The following is a 23,169-nucleotide window of genomic DNA, read 5'->3' on the forward strand; positions in this document are numbered from 1 at the left end:
TTCAACAGAGAGCGACGAAAAGTAATTCCAGAATTAAGCCAGCTCAACTGACTTAAGGTTAAGTCAGAACCTTAAGTCAGTTGAGGTTCACAGGACAAACAGCACTGGAAACGAGACATGGCACGGGTGATCTCACATACCGCGACCTTTAAAATCATGAACAAGCTAGAGGATATTGATCCAGACCACCTCTTTAAAAGGTCAAATGTAACGCATACGTGTTCCAACAGCTTTAAGCTCATCAAGCCGCAATGTAGGACAAAACACAGGGAATTAATTTTCACTCATATGGTTATAAACCCCATGGAACCGCTTACCTGCCGAAGTAGTAAATTCAAAGACCAAGGGTTGTAATGTTATTCAACCCGTCTTCGACTCACGTCCATTACATCCAGCGGTCGACCCTACGGACGCATTCATCAAATTTAACTTACTGTTCAATAAAAATAGTAATTTTCTCATATATAATTTTATACTACACGTATTATATATTAGCATATTGTGCATATTTCAGCACTGTTTAGGCTAGGTTTGGTGTTTAATAGGTTTTGTTGGTGATTATATATATTTGTCAACCCGTCCTCGACTCAAGTCCATTACATTCAGCGGTTAACCCCACAGACGAATTCATAAATTTTAATTAACATGCTGTTCATTCAAAACGGGAATTTTCTCAAGTATAAATTAATATTATAATATATTAGCATATTGTGTATATATAGGCATAGGATAGGCTCGGTCAGGTGTTTAGGTTCTGTTGGCGATTATTTGTATTTGTAGTACGTGGGTGAAGCATTTATAGCGTTGCGATTCGAACAAAATTCGTCAGTGAAGCACTTGTTCCGGATATGTTCGAACGTCAGCAGTTGTGAGTCGTGTGTAAACCGCTTTTCATTCATAAACAGGGGGTTTGGCAAGTACATGGAATCACTTTTGGGTCTTTGTTTGGAGGACGGGCTGCTTGTTCTGGATATGTTCGAACGTCAGCAGTTGTGAGTCGTGTGTAAACCGCTTTTCATTCATAAACAGGGGGTTTGGCGGGTGCATGGAATCACTTTTGGATCTTTGTTTGGAGGACGGGCTGATGTTTGTAGTACGTGGGTGAAGCATTTATAGAGTTGTAGTTCGAACAAAATTCGCCAGTGAAGCACTTGTTCCGGAAGTGTTCGAACGTCATCAGTTGTGAGTCGTGTGTAAACCGTTTTTCATTCATAAACAGGGATGGTTTGGCAAGTGAACGGAATCACTTTTGGGTCTTTGTTTGGAGGACGGGCTGTATTTGTATTTGTAGTATGTGGGTGAAGAATTTACAGCCTTGTGGTTCAAACAAAATTCGTCAGTGAAGCACTTGTTCCGGAAGTGTTCGAACGTCATCAGTTGTAAGTCGTGTGTAAACCATTTTTCATTTATAAACAGGGGTGGTTTGTCAAGTAAACGGAATCACTTTTGGGTCTTTGTTTAGAGGACGGGCTGTGTTATTCAGCCCAGCCTCATATACAAAGATCCAAGCTCGTTAATTCCAGCCCGTCCTCTAAACAAAGACCTAATGTCTATTCCATGCACCCACTAAACCTCCTGTTTATGAATTAATTAAAAGCAGTTTACACAAACCTCACAATTGATGATGTAGCTTAATCTTATACTCGCTCCATTATCTCATTATCTTAATAGTACTAATTAGCACTAACTACAGAAGCTACAATCCTTTCCCCAATTACAGGTAATACGTACCCTTCTCATCTTGTTGGAGGAAGCTGAGGTGTAATCACCATATAAGCAAGCGATTTGATGAATAGCGGGCCTGTCGGGAGACATCTCCCGTCACGCAGGGTGCAGTCGCACCTCCACAGATCTCCAGTATCATCTATTGATACTGCACAAGACATCTTCCGTCACGCAGGGTGCAGTCGCACCTCCACAGATCTCCAGTATCATCTATTGATACTGGTGATGGCTCAAAATGGCCACCACCTACGAGCTATTCATGCCCGTGCCATCTTTTCGGTGGCTTCATCTTCATCTTAACACATTCACAAGGGAGACATCTCCCGTCATGCAGGGTGCATTTACACCTCCACAGATCTCCAGTATCAGCTCTTGATACTGGTAATGGCTCAAAAGGGCCACCACTTACGGGCTATTCATGCCCGTGCCACCTTTTGGGTGGCTTAATCTTCATCAATCATCTGAATAGCGGACAGTTCAATTTCCAGTCAACAATGTAGCACTCGGCGTGTACAGTTCTAATCGACCCAAGACGCTACAGCTTTGACACAGAGCAGACAGCAGACTACGACCGCATCGAGCTGCCACCCTCTACCACATAGAGCTCCACGACTCCGGCCTCACTTAGCTCTCTGCTCTGCTCCAGGCTTCGTCTCAACGTCTACGACACTGCTGTATCCAGGACTACTAAATAAATATGAAACTCACTAAACACTGTGTATCTAATCAACCCAACAACGTAACATAATCGTACGTTACAATGACATCCGAACATTTCTTGAACAAGTGCTTCGCTCACGTCCTCTGTTCAAACCACAATGCTTCACTTCTATAAATGCTTCACCCATGTGAGCCCGTCCTCTAGACAAAGACCCAAGTTCCAATCCATGCACCCATCAAACCTACTGTTTATGAATGAAAAACGGTTTACACACGACTCACAACTGACGACGTCCGAATACTTCCGGAACAAGTGCTTCACTGACGACTTTTTTTTTTTTTTTTGAGATATATACAAGAGTTGTTACATTCTTGTACAGCCACTAGTACGCGTAGCGTTTCGGGCAAGTCCTTAATCCTATGGTCCCTGGAATACGATCCCCTGCCGCGAAGAATCGTTTTTTCATCCAAGTACACATTTTACTGTTGCGTTAAACAGAGGCTACAGTTAAGGAATTGCGCCCAGTAAATCCTCCCCGGCCAGGATACGAACCCATGACATAGCGCTCGCGGAACGCCAGGCGAGTGTCTTACCACTACACCACGGAGACTGCTTTTGTTTGAACTACAACGCTGTAAATTTATTTATTTATTTATTTATTTATTTATATATATATACAAGAAATGCTTCACCCCACGTACTATAAATACAAATAGTCGGCAACAGAACCTATACACTTTACCAGTGCCGAAATATGCACAATTGCTAATATATAATACCTGTAGTACTAAATTATATTTGAGAAAATTACTATCTTTATTGAACAGTAACTTAAAATTGATGAATGCGTCTGTGGGGTCGACCGCTGGATGGAATAGGCTTGGTCTGAGGACGGGTTGCCCACGTACTGTATTTCAAAAACAAATAATTGCCAACAGAACCTAAACATCTAACCTATGCCTAACTATACAGAGAACTTTTATGTATAATATTAATTTATATATGAGAACAAACCAATTTTTAATACACAGGTGGTTAAAATTGATGAATGCATCTGGGAAGGACGGCCGCTGCTTTAAACAGCCTAGTGTGAGGTCGAGTTATGTTGTTAGCCCTGTAGCTCTCAACCATTCTTGATATGAGAGTAGACTTAATTCTAGGATAATTTTTGTTGTCCAGTGACTTTCTCCAAAGCAGATACTGTATGCCCATCTGAAGATGAGGACTCCATGCTTGGATACAAAAATCCAAATGGGGCACACCAGAGAATCAAACAGTTGAATAATAACCTTCTTTTTCTTAAAGACAATGATTCGTTTTACTATTCCTAGGCTTAGGCTTTCATTTTTTTTTTTACTGCAGCTCTCACTTGTACAACTTTCAGCGATTGGTAGATTATGACTTGAAGGTCTTTTTCTTCATCAATTTGCTGCAAAGGTAATGATGTTGACTTGGTAGCTGTGGTGTGCATTGTTATGCTCCACATAGGTCTTGCATTTTTCGATATTAAAAACCATTTGTCAATCTTCCGACCATTTGTAGAGTTCATGTAGATCTTCTTGTAACGCCTCAGTATCATTTTATTTTTCTACTTTACCATAAATCTTGGTGTCATCTGCAAATTTGATGTGGTTTGTAATATTCTCATCTATGTCATTACTGTCTATAATGAAAAGGGTTGGACCCAATATGGAACCTTGCTGAACCCCCACTCACCACATTTGTCCAGTTAGGTCAGGAGCTCCAGTCATGAACTACAGAATGAGCTCTTTTAGCTCATCCTGTAGTTCACAAACTCTCAGGACATGTTCTCACGATTACCACAGAACCTGAGTGATACCAGGTGTTTTCATGATCAGAATCTATATCTGAGCACAGAAATCTAAACAGCCTATTGTTGAGAGCACTTTGCTTTATGAACTTGGCCATATTAATTTACTGTGGTATCAACCTCTACTTTTAGTTCAGTAGGCTGTCTTAAAAGCCGAAGCCTGTGTGTATAATTTATATTTATTATAATTAATTGTGTTGGGGGACAGGCAGGCAACGTATATACAGTACTGTATACATGTTAGGTTTATATCAAGTTTCCCCCCTTACCCCCCAAGGTCGAACTAATGACCCTTCCCAGGATGCAACCCCACAACAAGCCAACTAACTCCTTGTTGCCTATTTACTGCTAGTTGATCAGGACATTAGGTGATAGGAAACACACCCAACAATTCCCATTGCAGTTGAGGCAGTATTAGTAATATTTTCAGGTAAGTTATCAGATAACAGCTGAAACTTTTCCTTTTCTTTCACTGCAGTTCATGTGTGAAATATTTTCTAAAGATTGTTATTTACATACTTTTTGTACAATTAAAACCCAGTACAGTCCAAATTCCTTGACATTAATACTACACAACCAGAGGTGAATGATATTTGTTCTATAATTTTCATTTAAATTGTCATTTGTGTTTCACACATTATTTAATTGCTATGTAGATGCCATTGTGGATGCTATTTACAAATATACACAACAATATTGTTCTACGTATTTTTTTAGTTATCATTACAGGGGGTGTATGAATGACATTAATAATGCTCAAAGGGTACATCGAGGGAAAAGGTTGAAAACCCCTGTCATACCTTCTCAGGAAGGAAATAAGCTACAAGTCAACATAACTCAATATAACCGTAAGCATCCATCAACTCATCAACTGACACCACTTTCTCTTCCCCTCAAATTCAAAGGAATATAAAGACTTGTAATTTTGAGTAGTTTTATTTAGACTTGAAAATGTTCAGACAGAGAAAGGCTATCTACACATTTTAATATAGGATTCTTTGTCATGCTTTTGTAAAATCTGTGTTGGTAGTCTAATTATCTAGCACCCAAGTACATGTAGTCTTGTCTCCAGTTTCTTCCAAAATCAGTAGTCAAAATATATATACTGTATGTATATATATATATATATATATATATATATATATATATATATATATATATATATATATATATATATATATATATATATATATATATATATATATATATACAGTATATATATATATGTCGTACCTAGTAGCCAGAACTCACTTCTCAGCCTACTATGCAAGGCCCGATTTGCCTAATAAGCCAAGTTTTCATGAATTAATGTTTTTTCGTCTACCTAACCTACCTAACCTAACCTAACCTAGCTTTTTTTGGCTACCTAACCTAACCTTACCTATATATATAGGTTAGGTTAGGTAGGGTTGGTTAGGTTCGGTCATATATCTACGTTAATTTTAACTCCAATAAAAAAAAATTGACCTCATACATAGTGAAAAGGGTAGCTTTATCATTTCATAAGAAAAAAATTATAGTAAATATATTAATTCAGGAAAACTTGGCTTATTAGGCAAATCGGGCCTTGAATAGTAGGCTGAGAAGCGAGTTCTGGCTACTAGGTACGACATATATATATATATATATATATATATATATATATATATATATATATATATATATATATATATATATATATATATATATATATATGTCAAAGATTCAAATATATATATATATATATATATATATATATATATATTCAATGATTTGGACATGCTGTAGATGATTTAGAAGGTAGTAAGAAGAGGAATTTGCCTGATCACTCATTGATTACTTGAGCTCAAAACCATAAAAGTTTAATTTACAATTTCTATAATACATTAAGGATATACAAGTCAAAGAGATAATCAAATCCTAGAAAAGTTATTATGAAAGCCCATGTTCACAAATATTCAGGATGTTGAGGACAATATACCATATTGTTACCTTATACTTTATAATATAGTGACTTAAGACCAAACAGTAGCTTTACCCAACCCATAAAACAATATTATTGTTCCTATATTACCATGCCCTTGCTGAAAACATAGCTAATAAAACTGAATACTTAAGGTTTCTTTCTTGTGTGAGTTTTCATGTGTGTTATCAGATTTGAATTTTGAGAAAAGTCTCTTAGACACACTGTACATTTATATGGCTTTTCTCCTGTATGAATTCTCATATGTTTTACTAGATCTGATTTATTTGTAAAACCTTTTAAACACTCCGAACAATGGTATGGTTTCTTTTGTCTATGAAATTTTTCATGTTTTACTAGATCTGATTTATTTGTAAAGTCTTTTATACACACTGAACATTGATATGGTTTTTTGCCTGTATGAGATCTCAAATGTTGTACTTGACTTGTTTTAGTTGAAAATACTTTCAGGCACTCTGAACACTGATATGGTTTCTCTCCTGTGTGAACTCTCATATGTTTCACTAGATCAGATTTATTTGAAAAGTATTTAAAACACTCTGAACACTGATGTGGTTTTTCTCCAGTATGAACTCTGATATGTCGTACTAATGCTGACTGACTTGAAAAGTGTTTTAAACATTCAGAACAGTGATAGGGCTTTTCTCCTGTATGAATTCTTATATGCTGTACTAGATTTGATTCATTTGAAAAGTGTTTTAGGCACTCTAAACATTGATATGGTTTCAATCCACTATGAACTTTGACATGCCGTACTAGATCTGATTTAGTTGAAAAGTTTTTCTGACATTTTGAACAATGATATGGTTTCTCCCCTCTATGTACTCTCATATGCTGTACTAGAGAGGATCTTTGTGTAAAGTTTTTTAGACATTCTAAACATTTATGAGGTTTCACTCTTGTATGAACTCTCATATGCTGTACTACAGCCGATTTCCGCGAAAAGGGTTTTAGACACTCTGAACATTGATGTGGTTTCTCTCCAGTATGGATTTTCATATGCTGTACTTGAGCTGATTTTTGTGAAAATAATTTTAGACATACTGAACACTGATATGGTTTTTCTCCAGTGTGGACTCTCATGTGTGTTACAAGATACGATTTATTTGAAAAACATTTTTGACACAGTGAACACTCATATAGCAGCTCTTTTGTATTACGTATCATGTTTTTCTGAATCAAATTTTCTATTTAATGGAAGAAGATCTCTGAAGTTTTATGAACCTCATAATACATATGTGGTTCCTATTCTGAATTAGTTCTCTAATGTGTGACTAGAGTACATTTTTGTGCTTTTCAGACATGCATAATACAAATGAAATCCATTTCATTATGAACCTATTGTCTCATTAGATAAGATTGTTTTGAATTTCTTATCAATACAGAATACTGATATGCTTACCCATAAAATCTCAGATTTGTTACCAAGAATTTCTTTCATGTTTTTTTTTAGTACATCATTTCAACATAAGTTTCCTTAAGTGCACTTAAGCATAGCTCGATTATGAATGAAAAACACGAAGTGCAACTGAGCAAGATTTAGTGGAAGTAGTTTGTTAAGAGGGACTGGTGACATTTTGTCTTAAACAGCTCTTGAGGGATACTAAAACTCTATTCTCTGAATTGGATCAGATATGCCTTGGATGATTTGCTGGAGGAAGATGGTGTTGGTTCTCCATAATGCTGCAAAATTGTAAAGCAGAGTTAGTAGGACAGTAAGCTTTTTAATATTAATCTCCTTAGCCCTCTTTTTCTACATTTTCCATATCTTCTCTAGACATGCATGGATGTGAATCTCAAATTAGTAGTCTACACAAGCATCCACAAGAGTGAAGTGACAAAGCAAAGACAAGTGAGCATCCCACTAGAATGAAGCAACAAACAGAGCAGAAAATGAAGATAACTCAGAAAGGGGATCGAGATCCCCATGGAACTGCCTGGGAATAAGCTTCTGCAGCCCACAAGAACAGAGAACTACTGTTAAGCAAGAGAAAGCCCTGAAACGCACTGCCACCAATGCCCAAGGTATCATGAGCACCTGGATGTGGAATTGTCAAGCCCTGACATGACATGAAGAAATGCTCACAGTTGACAGACAAAGGAAGATTCTCCAAGGAAAACCCTGAAAAAACAGTGCATGTGCCAAACAAAACTAATGGTTGTCTGCCATTTAAGATGCAACCAGGACCTCATACCACAGGCAGGAAATGGGAAAGAACCCACACAAAAATGAGGATGGATCCAATTCAGAAACACCATCAATTTCACAGCTGAGTTACACTCGAAAAGTGTCAGGCTCGTACTGAGATAGGACAAGTGAACATGTGTGATAAGGGCAGCCAAGGACCTCTCTACTGCAACTTCAATGAAACTCCAGGAAGGAACTCTACATGCCTATTGGATCCCAGAGCCTCAACAGAAGGAAGAAATTTGACAGCAGCTAGGGGAAGCACCAGAATTCTGGGATCGATTCTGGTGATCGATCAAATATGATCTGGTAACTCTTATAGCAGCAGGTAATTGAGCTGAAAAATAAATTTGAGACTATTTTAATGAAAACAAAAATACATAACTAAAAATATAAAAAATAACAAAAATAGACAAATATATCTTCTCAAATTAAATTCATTTGAATTTAAGTTTCATTCCGTAATTATAAATATTACATAAATTATTAAAATACCTGTTACATTTTTAATACCTGTTACATTTTTAGCCCAAATAGCAGTACAGCTAATATTCCAGTATTGCCAACTTTCTCACTTTAGTAATACAAAATCTGAGTTTGGCACAAGATTAAATTTCATCCATCCCAACCCAAGGTGAATTTCTAATTCAGCCAAACAATTAAATCAGGGAAAATATAAGTAATAATTAAACACAGAATATTATATTAAATTATTATTCCTTTCACCATCCTTTATATATTTATGCCTAGAAAATACTAATAGAGATACAGTATAGTACCAATTTCAAAATAAATCCTAAAAACATATAGCATGCCAATACAATAAAAAATAGAATGTAGAGTGTAATGAAAAGTTCTTTTCTGGGCACCTGTGAGATACACTACCCATTGGAGGCAAGAACCTTTGAATATCTCTTTCCACATCTAACAGGCAAGGAGCACTCATTGGAGGCAAGAACCTTTGAATATCTCTTTCCACATCTAACAGGCAAGGAGCACTCATGAGTGTAAGTTATCGTCCAGTGTAAGGTGAAAAGCCTGCAAAAGCCTCAAAAGGTTACAAAACACTCAACCCCTCTCCAAGAAAAGTTTGTACAAGTACTGAACTAACAAAAATCAAACTGTCAATTACCTAGCTAGCACATCAACAAACTTTCCCCTATATAATAATAAGAATATTTATTTACAAGAAGGTATAATGGGTGTGTGTGAGATTAAATAAGATTGGTATTTTTACATTCTTGCAAAGCCACTAACATGCATAGCATTTTGGGTGGTAGAGGCATAGCCCATACTGGATCTGAGTGAAGAGACCAACCCTCTCTCAAGCTCGAAAGCGGGTTGGTCTCAATTACCAACTCTCTCAAGTTCGCCAACTGTGTGAAGAACAAATATTGTCAGTACTGTAAAAGATTATACTATGAGCAAGTTTTTTTACTTGCTTTACATGCACCAAGCCTTAAAAAAATCATCCATTGTACTTGTAAATATTACAATATATAAATAAATAAATGACTAACCAGTTCACCAAATATGTAAATTTCTTAGATTCAGGAACTGTAGTCCAGTTTCTGAGTTCATTATGTGGATAACCTTTCTGCCCCCATCCACAAGATGGGTATGGAGCCATAATGAGTTAATTAAACTAATTTGTGCAAAGTTTTTGACTGCAATGCGTTTATAACCTACTTTAAACGTCAGTTCATCCAGCTGTAGCCCTATTGCCTTAGCACTTTCTTCAGATAATTACCTTACCATACCCATCTGAGGCATGCCCAGTCCATTTAATTACACAAAGCTACCCAAATCTACTCAAAGCTACCTAAAGCTTCTTAGCATTACGTAAGTAATGAAGAAATATGATATATTTACTTACTACAATATTGGCGCTGAATGTAGAACATGAAAAATCAGATTTTTACTCAGAAACAATATCACTTTTATAGCGAAATTAGACTAAACTAAGCGGCAGGTGACGCCACAAGAAATCAATGATCCAAGAGACAATGTTACGGCTTTGGGTAATTAGATGAACCCAATTTCGTTATAGATGACATTATTTCAGAGTAAAAATAAGTTTTTTTCATGTTCTATATTCAGCACCAACATTATAATGAGTTATTATATCATAGTTCTTCATTACTTACGTAATGCTAGGAAGCTTTGAGTAGCTTTTGGTAGCTTTTGTAATCAGACAGACTAGCCAATTTCCATGTTCTGGCATCATTACAAACTTTTGCCAAGGAAAATTTAATTTATTAAATTTCAAATTACCTCACAAAAATCTCTGCAAGACAAACCATAAAAAAATTCTCAACTGCGACCCACACAGGGCCAATGAGCCCAGACTTTGCTTTGCAAAGGCTTTTCCTTCTCGATGACTGCAGGAGTTATCCTCTTTGGGAGACACTCCTTCTGAGTAAGTCAGACTTCTTCTTCCGTATGATACGTGTAGTTTGTGTGAAGGTTTCCTCTTTCTTCTTCTTATTCTACGCGATACGTGCAAATTAGGTGAAGATTTCCTCCACCTAACGATTGGCTGTAGAAACAGAAATGGTTGTTGTTGTTTTGAATGATCGATCGGTTGGTTCACGAAATTTTGTCGACATTTCACATAAGGTTCGATAGAATAATATGATGTCAAAAATATACTACAGATTACATTACAAAACTATACGTATTAATTTTTAATTAATTAAACATATTTGGCCCACTATATAAATGAACACGTTGTGCAGAATTGGTTAAAGTAGCTTGAGCTACCTCGATCATCCCTTTGTGAGTATTTATTCCTCAATAAACGTATTTCAACGAATACAAGTTAGTTGGCACTGAAGACGCATAACACATATGGTAACCATTTCGGACACAAAAATATTAAAAAATTGTACGTTCCGTATACAAATTATTGGTCTCTAATAAAACCACAATATAACCCTATTAACAGCTAAAAAACTTCTGCTTAGCAGGCATATAGTTAATAAGTGAAGTTCATAAATATATATGTTATTAAGTTCGGTGATGTGATTGACATAATATAGGCTTCATAGGAACAACGCCCGCCAGTGTAAACACACGCTTAACTTCCTTAACACACTACGCAGTTCTAATTAAATTCCCCCCTAATGCATTTCAACAAATCTCCCTTGGCCCACAAAAATGCTAGTTGTTCCAGAATGAGTTTCTATTACCTGAGTCAAAATCAGCTTGAAGCCCAAGAAAAGCTACATGAGTCTTTGGGTCCCGCCTGATGCATCTTTTTTCACAACCAAGGATCGCATTCACTGCAAAAAATCTACCACTTATGGGCTATGCATGCCTGTGCCACCTCTTGGGTGGCTTAATCTTCATCAGTCAATCAATCTGTCTGATGAAGTACTCAGCAAAGCATAATTGTGTCCTCCAATGGGAGAAAGCCCTACAGGTTCGGAGTGAGTTGACTCCAAATCAGTAGGCTAGTGATTTGCATCATTAGCCTACTGAGAACAATCCTCTCAAGGATCTTGCACATGCAAGAAGTAAAAGTTTTCTGCCTAAATTTGTGCGAGTTTGGCTTAGTATGCTGCAGGGTTGAAACAGCAGCAGCAGAGGAAGTTGCTGAGCTGCATAATGTGATCAATGCGGCATCAGAAACCCAAACCCTTATAATGCAAGACAGCTTATTGCAGACCACGGACATGAAAGAATTAATAGGCGTAGTGCTGGAGAAGGAAATATAATGACGGGGATGATAGTATGCTGACGGAGACGATAAGATAATAGCAGAGAGGGATTAGGAAGAAAGAGGGAAGAGCAATGAAGGAGGAGGAAGGAGCATTAGCTGACAAAAGACATGGAGGTGAGGAGTCAGGGGACCCGGAGGGTGTGAGAGGAGTCAGGGGGTCCATAGGAAATGGTTCTCGCACTTGCTTATAGTCAATATCTTGCTTATGAATAAGTGCATATGTGACATACTATTTTATTGTGAATATTTGAGTTTACCTTGAAAAGCCGAATAGAAAACAGAATAGAAAATCTTGAAAAATATATATCTTGGAATATGTCACATATATACTTATTTATAAGCGAAATAGTGACTATAAGCAATAAGTCATATATGTGCTGTCTTGTGCGAGAGCAGGATGCACGAGAGGAGCCGGGAGGAAGTGAAAGAATAATTATCTTCCGTCGGTGCAACGTTTATTTATACATCCCTCACCTTTCATCCCTCAAATGTCATCTTTGATCTATTTTTTTATTTACTTATATATATAAAATTCCTTACATTCTTGTAAGAAGGGGGAGTGAGGCTTATCTAGGCTTATCCTGATATAGATAACAGCATTACCAATGCCAGAGCCGTGATATCATTGCAGTAAATTCATTGTTCTTCAGGGTTGGAGAGCAGTTATTGCGTCTGACTTGTGATTATCTCACTCCAAGTGCTAGCTTGAACTTAGGTTCAAGCCAGTTTCCTGGGTATTGACCTGGCTTGACTGAAGCCAACTCAATAACAGGAATCTGGCAAAATGGGGGAATTATGCCTTCCTGCCTCGCTCGGTCTGTGAGAGGGAGGTCTGTGAGAATTGCTCGTAAAGGAGCTGACAAATTAATTTCTCTTCCTGTTTTACGATTGGGAAATTTTGCACTTGCCTTGATCCAAGTTCACAAAGAGCTGTAGTGCCGTTCGTCAGGTGGTAAATGTGACAATATTTATTAACAGAGTATTTCTTTTATCAAATTTTATTTTGGCTTTAGCGTACTGTCCTTTCACGAGCGAACATATTACAACGTGGAATAAAGGCACTTATATCGCTCTAAATGACTCTTACACAATTTCGCATCGCATATTTAACTTCTTTTGTTTCTGAATTCCAGCTAAAGGTTGTACTTTCGTTGAACCCCCTTTCTCTTGAAATCTTTTTCTTGTTTTAAGGAAACGGAGTAAATAATTTTCTATATTACTTATACCTTTCATTGTAGTATATATTTAGCTAAAAAGGAATATTCACCTGAATTTACTTGAGGGCCGTTAACACTCTAGTGGCCTCGACGAAGGCAGGAATGTCAAATGTACCCCACTTCCACTTTCATTTGCTCTGATGATTGTTTCTAGGTAGATTTTATAGGTTAATTAACATTGTTTTGGCATTTACGGCTTCGACGGGTATAGGCGGCTTGAGAATATGATTAATAATTACTTGGATGAAGTTCATTTCACCACCGTAAACAAGGCTGCAAGTGTTTAACCACTCAGGGAGTCATTGAGTGTGTTTTACCACTGAAGAAGAGGCAGCCTATTTTTTACTTAGGGGAGAGGCTGCATGTACTCACCTAGTTGTCTTTACCGGGATTGAGCTTCGGCTCTTTGGCCCCCACCTCTCAAGTGTCAATCAACCTGTGTACAGATTCTTTATCATATCTACATTTGGAACTGTGTATGGAGTCTGTCCCCCACCACATCACTGCCTAATGCATTCTATTTGTTAACTATTCTAACACTGAACAAAATTATATCTAATGTTTCTATGGCTCATTTGGGTATTGAGTAAGTAGTCAAATGTGGTAAAAATGCCTGTTTCTTTATAGACAGTAAAGGAGCGTTGGAATCTTTCAATAGCAGACGACCAGTATACCAGAATATTGTGATCGAGTGTAGAGAGAGATTTTTTTTTTTTTGCAGGGATATTCCTGCGCGGGCCCTAAGCCTCTGGCTGGCCCACTAAGTGTTGCTTGTTTCTGTTTTACTTGGGCGGATTATGAGTATTTATTACTCGTATGGTCGCTTCAGTAAGATTTTGCCATATGTGTTTAACAACTTCTTCTGCTCTGTTGAATCTAAGTTGAAATCTTAATGGGTTTGTAACTGTGCACTGTGTTAGATAATGTTCCAGTGGTCTGTCGGGCAGAGAGAGAATGTTAAGACATTAGACAAAAATGGGTATAAAGTAAGATTCATGTGCATCCCTTCACATGTGGGAATACTGTTGAATGAGGGAGTTGATGAGATAGCGAAGACAGCCTCGGAAAAAACTCTTGTCGATGTTATATGTCAAAAAAAATTTGAAACAATTAAAGACAAGAATCAAGATTATTATTATCATTGTTATTCTTATTTTAAGGTTCTGCTACAAGTTTCTTCACTCTTGTGCCTCTAGTCACGAACCCAACTCACCTATGTTGTATATCTAGGTTATATATCCAGGTTGTATATCTATATTGTATATCTATATCGCACCTAGGTTAACTCTGTTAACTTTTAAAGTACAGTTGGAAAAGATCCTCAAGCCAAATGGGGGGGACCTTCGACAAGCCGCCGACTTCTTGTCCTCGTCGAGGCCACTAGTGTTAGTGGCTCTCAGGTAAACTACATATCCCGGTGGATGTCCAATCACGTTGTGTTCTAGTATGTTTGTATGTTTTTAGTATATTTGTATGTTTCTAGTATGTTTCTAGTATGAGAGAGAGAGAGAGATAGAGAGAGAGAGAGAGAGAGAGAGAGAGAGAGAGAGATTGTGATATATAGAAATGAAACTCCATTGTTATCGTTTCTCGGCTGCGACATCACTCGTTAATTTAATCGACGATTTCCCTTTAAATTCAAAGTCCTTCGTGTTCCCAGAGGAAGTGTGTGTGGTTGGTGATTATTGCCTGTGGCTATTTCCTCCTCACTCTCGCTGTTAATCGTTTCCACGATGACTGAAACCTCAGTTAAGTGCTGCTGCCTCAGATTTGATAGACTATCGAGAGGTTAGGCTATGTTAGGATTAGTTTAGATTAGGTTTTTATAGATAATTGGAAAGGTGTGTTTTCTACTAATGTTTCCAGACAAATGCTTAATAATTGGTCATGCTGTTTCACACGGTGAGATAACTTATGCGAGAGGATATGATAACGACGAATTTATGCTTGCAGGATTTGTCACACACACACACACACACACACACACACACACCCACACACACACACACACACACACACACACACACACACAAAAGCGTTATATGACAAAGAGTGCTGGGAAGACGGGACACCACGAGCGTAGCTCTCATCCTGTAACTACACTTAGGTAATTACACTTAGGTAATTACACACACACACACACACACACACACACACACACCTGATCCTGTTGATTGACGGTTGAGAGGCGGGACCAAAGAGCCAGAGCTCAACCCCCGCAAACACAACTAGGTGAGTACACACACACACACACACACACACACACACACACACACACACACACACACACACACACACAAAGATCATCCTCTCAAGGTTACCGGAGATTCCATTAAGTGACAATTACACCAATTACTATTCCGTATTCCAGGTCGATTATAAAAGGATGGGTGTTATTCACGTCAGAAGCACTAAGACACAATCAGCCTCCTGAGTAAGGCAGCTTCTTCATTCGTGGTCAGACTCATCTTCGTTGTTCCAGGTTCATTAACTGACGCAAAGGTAAACAATACTTCACCTTAAATTGTCAATTAGTGCCTTAATAACACACCTCTTAGAGTTCGTGTATACCTGGCTTGAACAAATTCTAAATTTATTGGTATGAAACGTATACCGAATGAGCAGTATACTCATAGGTCTTAGACATTCGATGTATGCGGTATACATGCTCCGGTGTATACCTTTATAGGTGCATAGACCTTTATTGTATGAACAATGTACACCAAGGTATTATACGTACACAAAATGAATAATATACACTATGGTCTCACACGTATTTGTTCAAGAATTCCCATATGACGCGCAGTTTACTGTAGTTCACATATTGCACACATACCACATACTACAACGACCACCACATGCTACACACGACCCCCACATACTGCACACGACCACCACATACTGCACACGACCACCACATACTGCACACATACCACCACATACTGCACACGACCACCACCACCTCCATAGTTATCAGATATGAAAATTTTCGGACAGAACACAGCTGTGTCCGAGAACACAGCTGTGTTCTCGGACACTGACAGATTAAGAGACTGAAGTTGTTGACCAGACCACACACTAGAAAGTGAAGGGACGACGACGTTTCAGTCCGTCCTGGACCAATCTCAAGTCGATGAGAAGGGGAAGAGACGGAAGGGAATAGTTGCAAATGTCCGTTGATTGTAAGGGATGAGTTGAGAAGTATAGGCGGAGGGAGGAAGGGAAAAAGCACCAAGCCATTACGGCCATTTAGCACTTGAAAGGGATCAGGATATGAGGATTTGGGATGGGACGGGGAGGTGGGGAAGAATGGTGCCCAACACACTTGGACGGCCGGGGAACGACCGTCCTAGTGTGTTGAACGATTGAATGCCGACCTGCGTAGAGCTAGACTGTCGTTCTACCGTCCATCCCAAGTGGTTGGGCATAGTTGGTTAGAGAGTATTGGAGTGGGGATGAAGATTAGGAAGCAGATGAGCTCTGGGAAGCATAGGGTGGTTTGGAGAGTAGAAGATAAGCTCAGGAGTAGAAAGGATTGGGGGGAGAGAATGAGATTGGTTGTGAGGATATGGGAGTTGGAATGGCAAAGGGGGAGAGTATTAGAGTACAAGGAAGGGTCAGAGAACAGAGAAGAACATGGGAAATACAGATAACAGAAGAGCTATCGATCCACGACTTGGTTATCAGCTAGGAGACGAGAGAGAGACGAGAGATAGAGAGAGAGAGAGAGAGAGAGAGAGAGAGAGAGAGAGAGAGAGAGAGAGAGAGAGAGAGAGAGAGAGAGAGAGAGAGAGAGAGAGAGAAACCGATTACAGTGACTTTACACAATTGTCTACACAAAGTTCTGTTAGAAAAGACATCAGAATATTAAAGAAGAAGGCAATCATCCGGCTCTTTCTGGATTATCGAAACTTTTGTGAGTCTGAATTATTTAGACATACTCAAACATGACAAAAGTATTGGAGTTGCAAGCATATTTGACTGTGAGTGTGACTCAGGGGGACAGAGAGTCTTTGCCTACATGATCGTAGCACTGTGGAATATATTGTCCCACTGCTGACGTAAAGGAAAATTCAATACAGACCTTGAAGAAACGTTTTCATGCATATTTAACCCCGATTTATTCATGCATATTGTGACATCTCAACATCGACATCTTTTGAGTTAGGGCGATGAGAGGTTGGAAGTGGTAGGGAATGTCGTAGCGTCTGGGATCTTAATATCATCTTAGGGGGTAGTTAAGAGACTGTCTACCACTTCTGACTCTCAGTTAATAGACTCAGAACTTTCCCTTCCCATAGCTCATCTTATGATTCACTGTCTCTTCCTGGAACGCTACCCACCAATCAATTTACAACCATGTGGTGGTGGATGTTCTGTGAGGCTTACCGAGGTCCTCCCTAGACCAACCATACTCACCTACCCCAGGATGCAACCCACAACAGTTGCCTAAGACCCCCCGGGTACCTATTTACTGCTAGGAGAACTGTGGCAGTTGGGGGGAAAGGAAAGGTGTCCACACAGGTCTCTGTCCTGGAGCGGGAAGAGAACCAGGGAGCCTTCGCTTGTATAGTGACTGTTCAGACTACGGTGGTGTGAGGGATGGTAATAGCTGCGTAGTATGGGTACCTGGGAGGGTATTGTGTCCGGGCCACGCGTCTGTAGGTCGCTTGGCCCCCGAGGCCACCTGTCAGGACAAGAGGAAGCTCGGTTGTGGAAATGCTTTGTTAATTTTCACGTGTGGTGGTGGTGTGAGGGGTGGTAGTGGTGGTGGTGTGAGGGGTGGTAGTGGTGGTGGTGTGAGGGGTGGTGGTGGTGGTGGTGTGAGGGGTGGTAGTGGTGGTGGTGTGAGGGGTGGTAGTGGTGGTGGTGTGAGGGGTGGTAGTGGTGGTGGTGTGAGGGGTGGTAGTGGTGGTGTGAGGGGTGGTGGTGGCAGCTGCCTGTCAGTGAATACAGAGAAAGTGAGAACTTTATGCCCTGCCTACTAACCTTCTTGTCCCTGTGACGTAATAATTTAAGTATTTTGACGTTCAAATTCTCTGGCGAATCTAACCTTAAATTTGTGGATGGAGGTGGCTTCTACAGCATCTCCCTTCGGTGAATTCCACTTGTTAACCACCCGTACAGGATACGACAATTTCCTTATATTTTTTCGAATCACTTTAGTTTCCGGCTCCCGCTTGTGCCTTCCACTTTCTCTCAATTTAAAGAAAAAGTTGTTGTCCACCTTGTCTGTTCCCCCTCAGTATCTTGCATGTCAGGATCATGTCCTTTCGAGTTCTTCTTTCTACTAGGGTTGTGAGATTTAGTTAATTTCACCACCAACACCCCAATCAAACCTTGTTGGGGCGTTGGGGGGGGGGGGGGGGGGGTGTGCATGGTTGTGTTGGGGTAGTGGCGAGTATGTACTCACCTAGTTGTGCTTGCTTGGGTTTAGCTTTGGCTCTTTAGTCCCGAAAACAACCCCCCCCCATTCGTGTAGGGGTGGTACTCACCTAGTTGTACTCACCTAGTTGTGCTTGCGAGGGTCGAGCTTTGTCTCTTTGGTCATGCCTCTCAACCGTCAATCAACTGGTGTAAGGTGTTGGGGTGGTGGTGGTGTTAGTAGCATAGGGTTGATGATGGTGCTGTAATGGTACCGGTAGTGACAATGAGGGTGAGATGGTATTATGTGATGGTTATGGTGGTAGTGAGGCGAGTAGATTATCCCAATAATATACTCGCTCTAAATGCATTAGCCTAACGAGAGAAGCAAAGCTCTTCATAGTACTAATTATGGAACTCAAACCTTTCCCTACTTGTTGACAAGACCACACACTAGAAGTTGAAGGGACGGCGACGTTTCGGTCCGTCCTGGACCATTCTCAATCAACTTGAGAAAGTTCGTCCAGGACGGACCGAAACGTCGTCGTCCCTTCAACTTCTAGTGTGTGTGGTCTGGTCAACATACTTCAGCCACGTTATTGTGACTCATCGCTGATTGATTGATTGATGAAGATTAAGCCACCCAAAAGGTGGCACGGGCATGAATAGCCCGTAAGTGGTGGGCCTTTTGAGCCATTACCAGTATCAAGAGCTGATACTTGAGATCTGTGGAGGAGCGACTGCACCCTGCGTGACGGGAGATGTCTCCCGGACCAAGTGGTGACAAGATGGTGGGACTCATCGCTTTCCCTACTTCTAGTTAATATTCCTGCCAACCTTTAGAGAACGGTCAGGTGATGCCCGAGCATATAAGCAACAGAGTAGTGAATAATAATAACTAGTCTACTTTCAAGTGTGGTCTAAAACAGACACTTGTCAGATACTGTACCGACTCTCAGTGCACTCAACTCACACCATTGCTCGCCAAGGTATCACCTGCATACTTCTGTATACTCGACCAAATATATATTTTCTGTTAGTATCTGTGTTTATTGTCACCATACTTTACGTAACAATAGAACCGTTACAGTAGTTAAGAGGGGGGGGGGGAGAGAATTTGGGTTTCAGGGTTAAATAGTGTTTGGAGTTTGGACAATTGTAGTTGTATTGTTTTGGAGTTAAGATGTTCGGTTGAGATAATAATTTATTGAGGGCGAGTGATGGTTTATTGTTATGGTGGTGGTGGTGCTAGGAGTGACTGACAATACAGTGGTATTGTGATGATGATGGTTGGTGTGGTTGAAGACTGTGGTGTAAGGTTGCGGTGATGGTATTGATGCTGGGTTAGTCGATGTGTTGTTCTGTCTTGCTCGTACTGTGGTTATAACTCGTATATGCTGATTTCGGTAAGGAGGCAACTTTGGATTTTCCTTCGTCAATAAATTTCACGGTTAGTGTGAAGCCATTTGTAACTCTGCATTGTTACAAATGCATTATTTCAAGAGGTCTGTCGGGCGTTTATCAACACTTCTGACATTTCCTTTCTTCCACTGGAGTTTGTAAACCAATTTTCCACGCATATTGGTATTCTTCTTCTTCTTGTTGATAGTAGGTGCAGTTTGCATGAAGGGTTTATCCTCCCGATGACTGCACCAGTACTGATGTTGGTGGACGCGTTGATGTTGAGGATGATCGGAGTTACAAAGGTGCTTGTTGCGTTGTGCTGTAGATAGAGGAACGGTGACTAAAACAGAGGTGTGTGTTGTAGGGAGAATTGCCGCACCGGTATGTTGTGTTTATGGCGTCAGCTGATCCTTGGTGCTGCGACGAGGCATTTGTTTTCTGTGTTTAGCTGTTGGTAGCGCTAGGTATAAATGTGGCGCGGATCAGATGTGACCCAATTTGTTAGTCGACTGGAGATATTTAGCCAGTACTTTGGCTATTTGGTATTTTTCTTTTAACGAGTGGTCACCGCCTCCTAATATATGCTCGATGGTAAAGGGTATTTTAAGTGCGATACAGACTTGTTTGAAATTTACTCTGGCACTATGATGTCGGAAGCAGTGAAGGAGATATAGTGTTCGACTGTTTCAGGCACCTGACAGTGAATGCAGACTTCTTTGATGTCTGTTCTGTACTTAGAGCTGTGTACTGCTAGTTTGGTGTGTCCCATATTCAAACCTGATGCGGTGTATATTTGTATTCGTCGATTGAAAGTGATGAAATTTGTTTGAGTTACCCGCAAAAATATGCGAGAAAGATAGAAAACGTAACAGCTATTTAATCCACGACTTTGTTATCTGCCAGAAAATGAGAAAGATATTCCATAATAAAAATCTAACAATAATAGTTTATTTAAGTAAAAGTAAACACAAACAGAATGAGTTACAAGCAGAATGTTCAATTCCTAGATAGAATATATTTACTAGTGTATATACATAGTATATTTACTAGCATATACTATGCCTAAAGACACTAATACGCACAGCACTTCGGGCAAGATGTGGGGGAAAAGAAAGATACAGTCTTCTCTAACATATCTAAACAGTATAGGGGTATATACCAATAGATCTGTATATCAAAGTAAAACGGACTTTTTCTGCCACGCCTCCGTTCCCTGCGGCTCATACTCGTCAAGGATCAACAATGCTGGGAAGCAGCAGCGTCCGTGGTGAGAAGCGGTGATGGTAATTTGACACGAGTGGAAAAATAACGAGCCTGTTACACTACTGTTAATAACAGGACTCTGACCGTGACTAGTCATTGCTTCTACTTCCAGTAGGGCAACTATAGCACTCTTGTACTACTAGCAAAGCCACTACAACAATCTGTACTACCACTTCTATTTCTACCAGCAGAGCCGTTGTACAACCCGTTCTCGCACTTTCTTATAGTCAATATTGACTTATTAAATACGTGCATATGTGACATACTAATTTAGTGTGAATATTTTAGTTTACCTTGAAAAGCTTCATAGAAAACACCAACCTTACCTAACCTTGTTAGTATGTTAAGATAAGCATCTTATTGCTTCGTAATTACAATTATTTCGTAACCTATACCTATAATAGATTAAGTAATAATTGCAATTACGAAGCAATAAGACGCTTATCTTAACAGACTAACAAGGTTAGGTAAGGTCGGTGTTTTCTATGAAGCTTTTCGAGGTAAACTAAAATATTCACAATAAACTAGTATGTCACATATGCACTTATTTAATAAGTCAATATTGACTTAAAAAAAGTGCGAGAACGGGTTGCTACAGCACACTCTACCACCAGTAAAGACACTTCAACACCTTCCACCATTATTACGGCACGTGGTACAGAGGGTTAAAAATGTGAATCGAATTACCCATATGCTCTCAAAAAACCCACTCAAGACGCTTTTTAAAAGTTGCATTAAATTCGCGCCTACGTCAAAGGCAATTTACTTCAACGTTAGACGGCATTGTAGGCAAAAAAGATCTCGTCTTACTTTTGTAGTAAAGTTTCCTCTCTCCCCCTTTTAAATTCGTACCAATATTTCTCATTTGTGCAAATTCCCGGGTTCGATTCTCAGGAAGGCGAAATGTGTGGTCAGTCTCCAATGGTCTGACTGCTGGTCATTCTCCATACTGATGTTAGTGATGCAGTACTCCACATTGATGTTAGTGATGCAGTACTCCACATTGATGTTAGTGATGCAGTACTCCACATTGATGTTAGTGATGGGGAGTACTCCACATTGATGTTAGTGATGTAGTACTCCACATTGATGTTAGTGATGCAGTACTCCACATTGATGTTAGTGATGCAGTACTCCACATTGATGTTAGTGATGCAGTACTCCACATTGATGTTAGTGATGCAGTACTCCACATTGATGTTAGTGATGGGGAGTACTCCACATTGATGTTAGTGATGCAGTACTCCACATTGATGTTAGTGATGCAGTACTCCACATTGATGCTACTAACGAAAACCCACGACAAAAGTGGAAAAGATAAACGATATCCACCTGTTATCAATCACAATCTCTTGCATTTCTCTCAAACACACGTTTTGTAAACGAATCTGACCAACGCCCATGCATCTCTTTTCCCTGTTAGCAGGATAACCACCGCGACCAATCTGATTTTCGTGGAAAAGATCCCTTTGGTGTTTTCAAGTGAATTCTCCGTCATTAGCGCACGACCCGCGTGTACCACTAGATTTGTACTATAGAGTTTATACCATGGGTTTTGTACCATAGTGTACCACGGGGTTTGTTCCAGGGGGTTCGAACTGAGGGAATAATGTGTATGTCCACCAGTGACTATGATGGGAACGTGGCACGAATATGTGCATAAGGAATGTCGAAATAAAGACCTGACGTAAGTGAAATAACGAACTATATTATAAATGACACTTTTTATGTTAACGTTAACTGTAGTAACTTCTTTTAACTGTCGCTGAAAATCTACCTCAGCTAATTTTATTCCTTCGGATTCCAGCTAAGTTGAATATATATAGCAG

General features: G+C 39.5%; 1 protein-coding gene across 3 annotated transcripts in view; it reads right to left on the bottom strand.

Annotated features, from left to right (window-relative positions):
* Window positions 1-5,930: 5,930 nt before the first annotated feature.
* LOC123754969 (zinc finger protein 271) overlaps window positions 5,931-23,169 on the bottom strand; it is a 33,208-nt gene continuing 15,969 nt past the window's right edge. Inside the window, exons 2-3 of one of the 3 annotated variants that reach the window (XM_045737324.2) lie at window positions 10,669-10,907; window positions 5,931-7,863 (exon numbers count right to left, since the gene is read on the bottom strand). In XM_045737324.2, coding sequence (XP_045593280.1) covers window positions 6,310-7,347 — 1,038 coding nt within the window. In that variant the 5' untranslated portion in view covers window positions 7,348-7,863; window positions 10,669-10,907 and the 3' untranslated portion in view covers window positions 5,931-6,309. Of the gene's footprint in view, window positions 7,864-10,642; window positions 10,908-23,169 lie in introns of all 3 variants that reach the window. The other 2 variants (XM_069332886.1, XM_069332887.1) reach the window with 2 other exon arrangements.

The sequence above is a fragment of the Procambarus clarkii genome, chromosome 28 (assembly GCF_040958095.1).
Source record: "Procambarus clarkii isolate CNS0578487 chromosome 28, FALCON_Pclarkii_2.0, whole genome shotgun sequence".
NCBI classification, from domain to species: domain Eukaryota; kingdom Metazoa; phylum Arthropoda; class Malacostraca; order Decapoda; family Cambaridae; genus Procambarus; species Procambarus clarkii.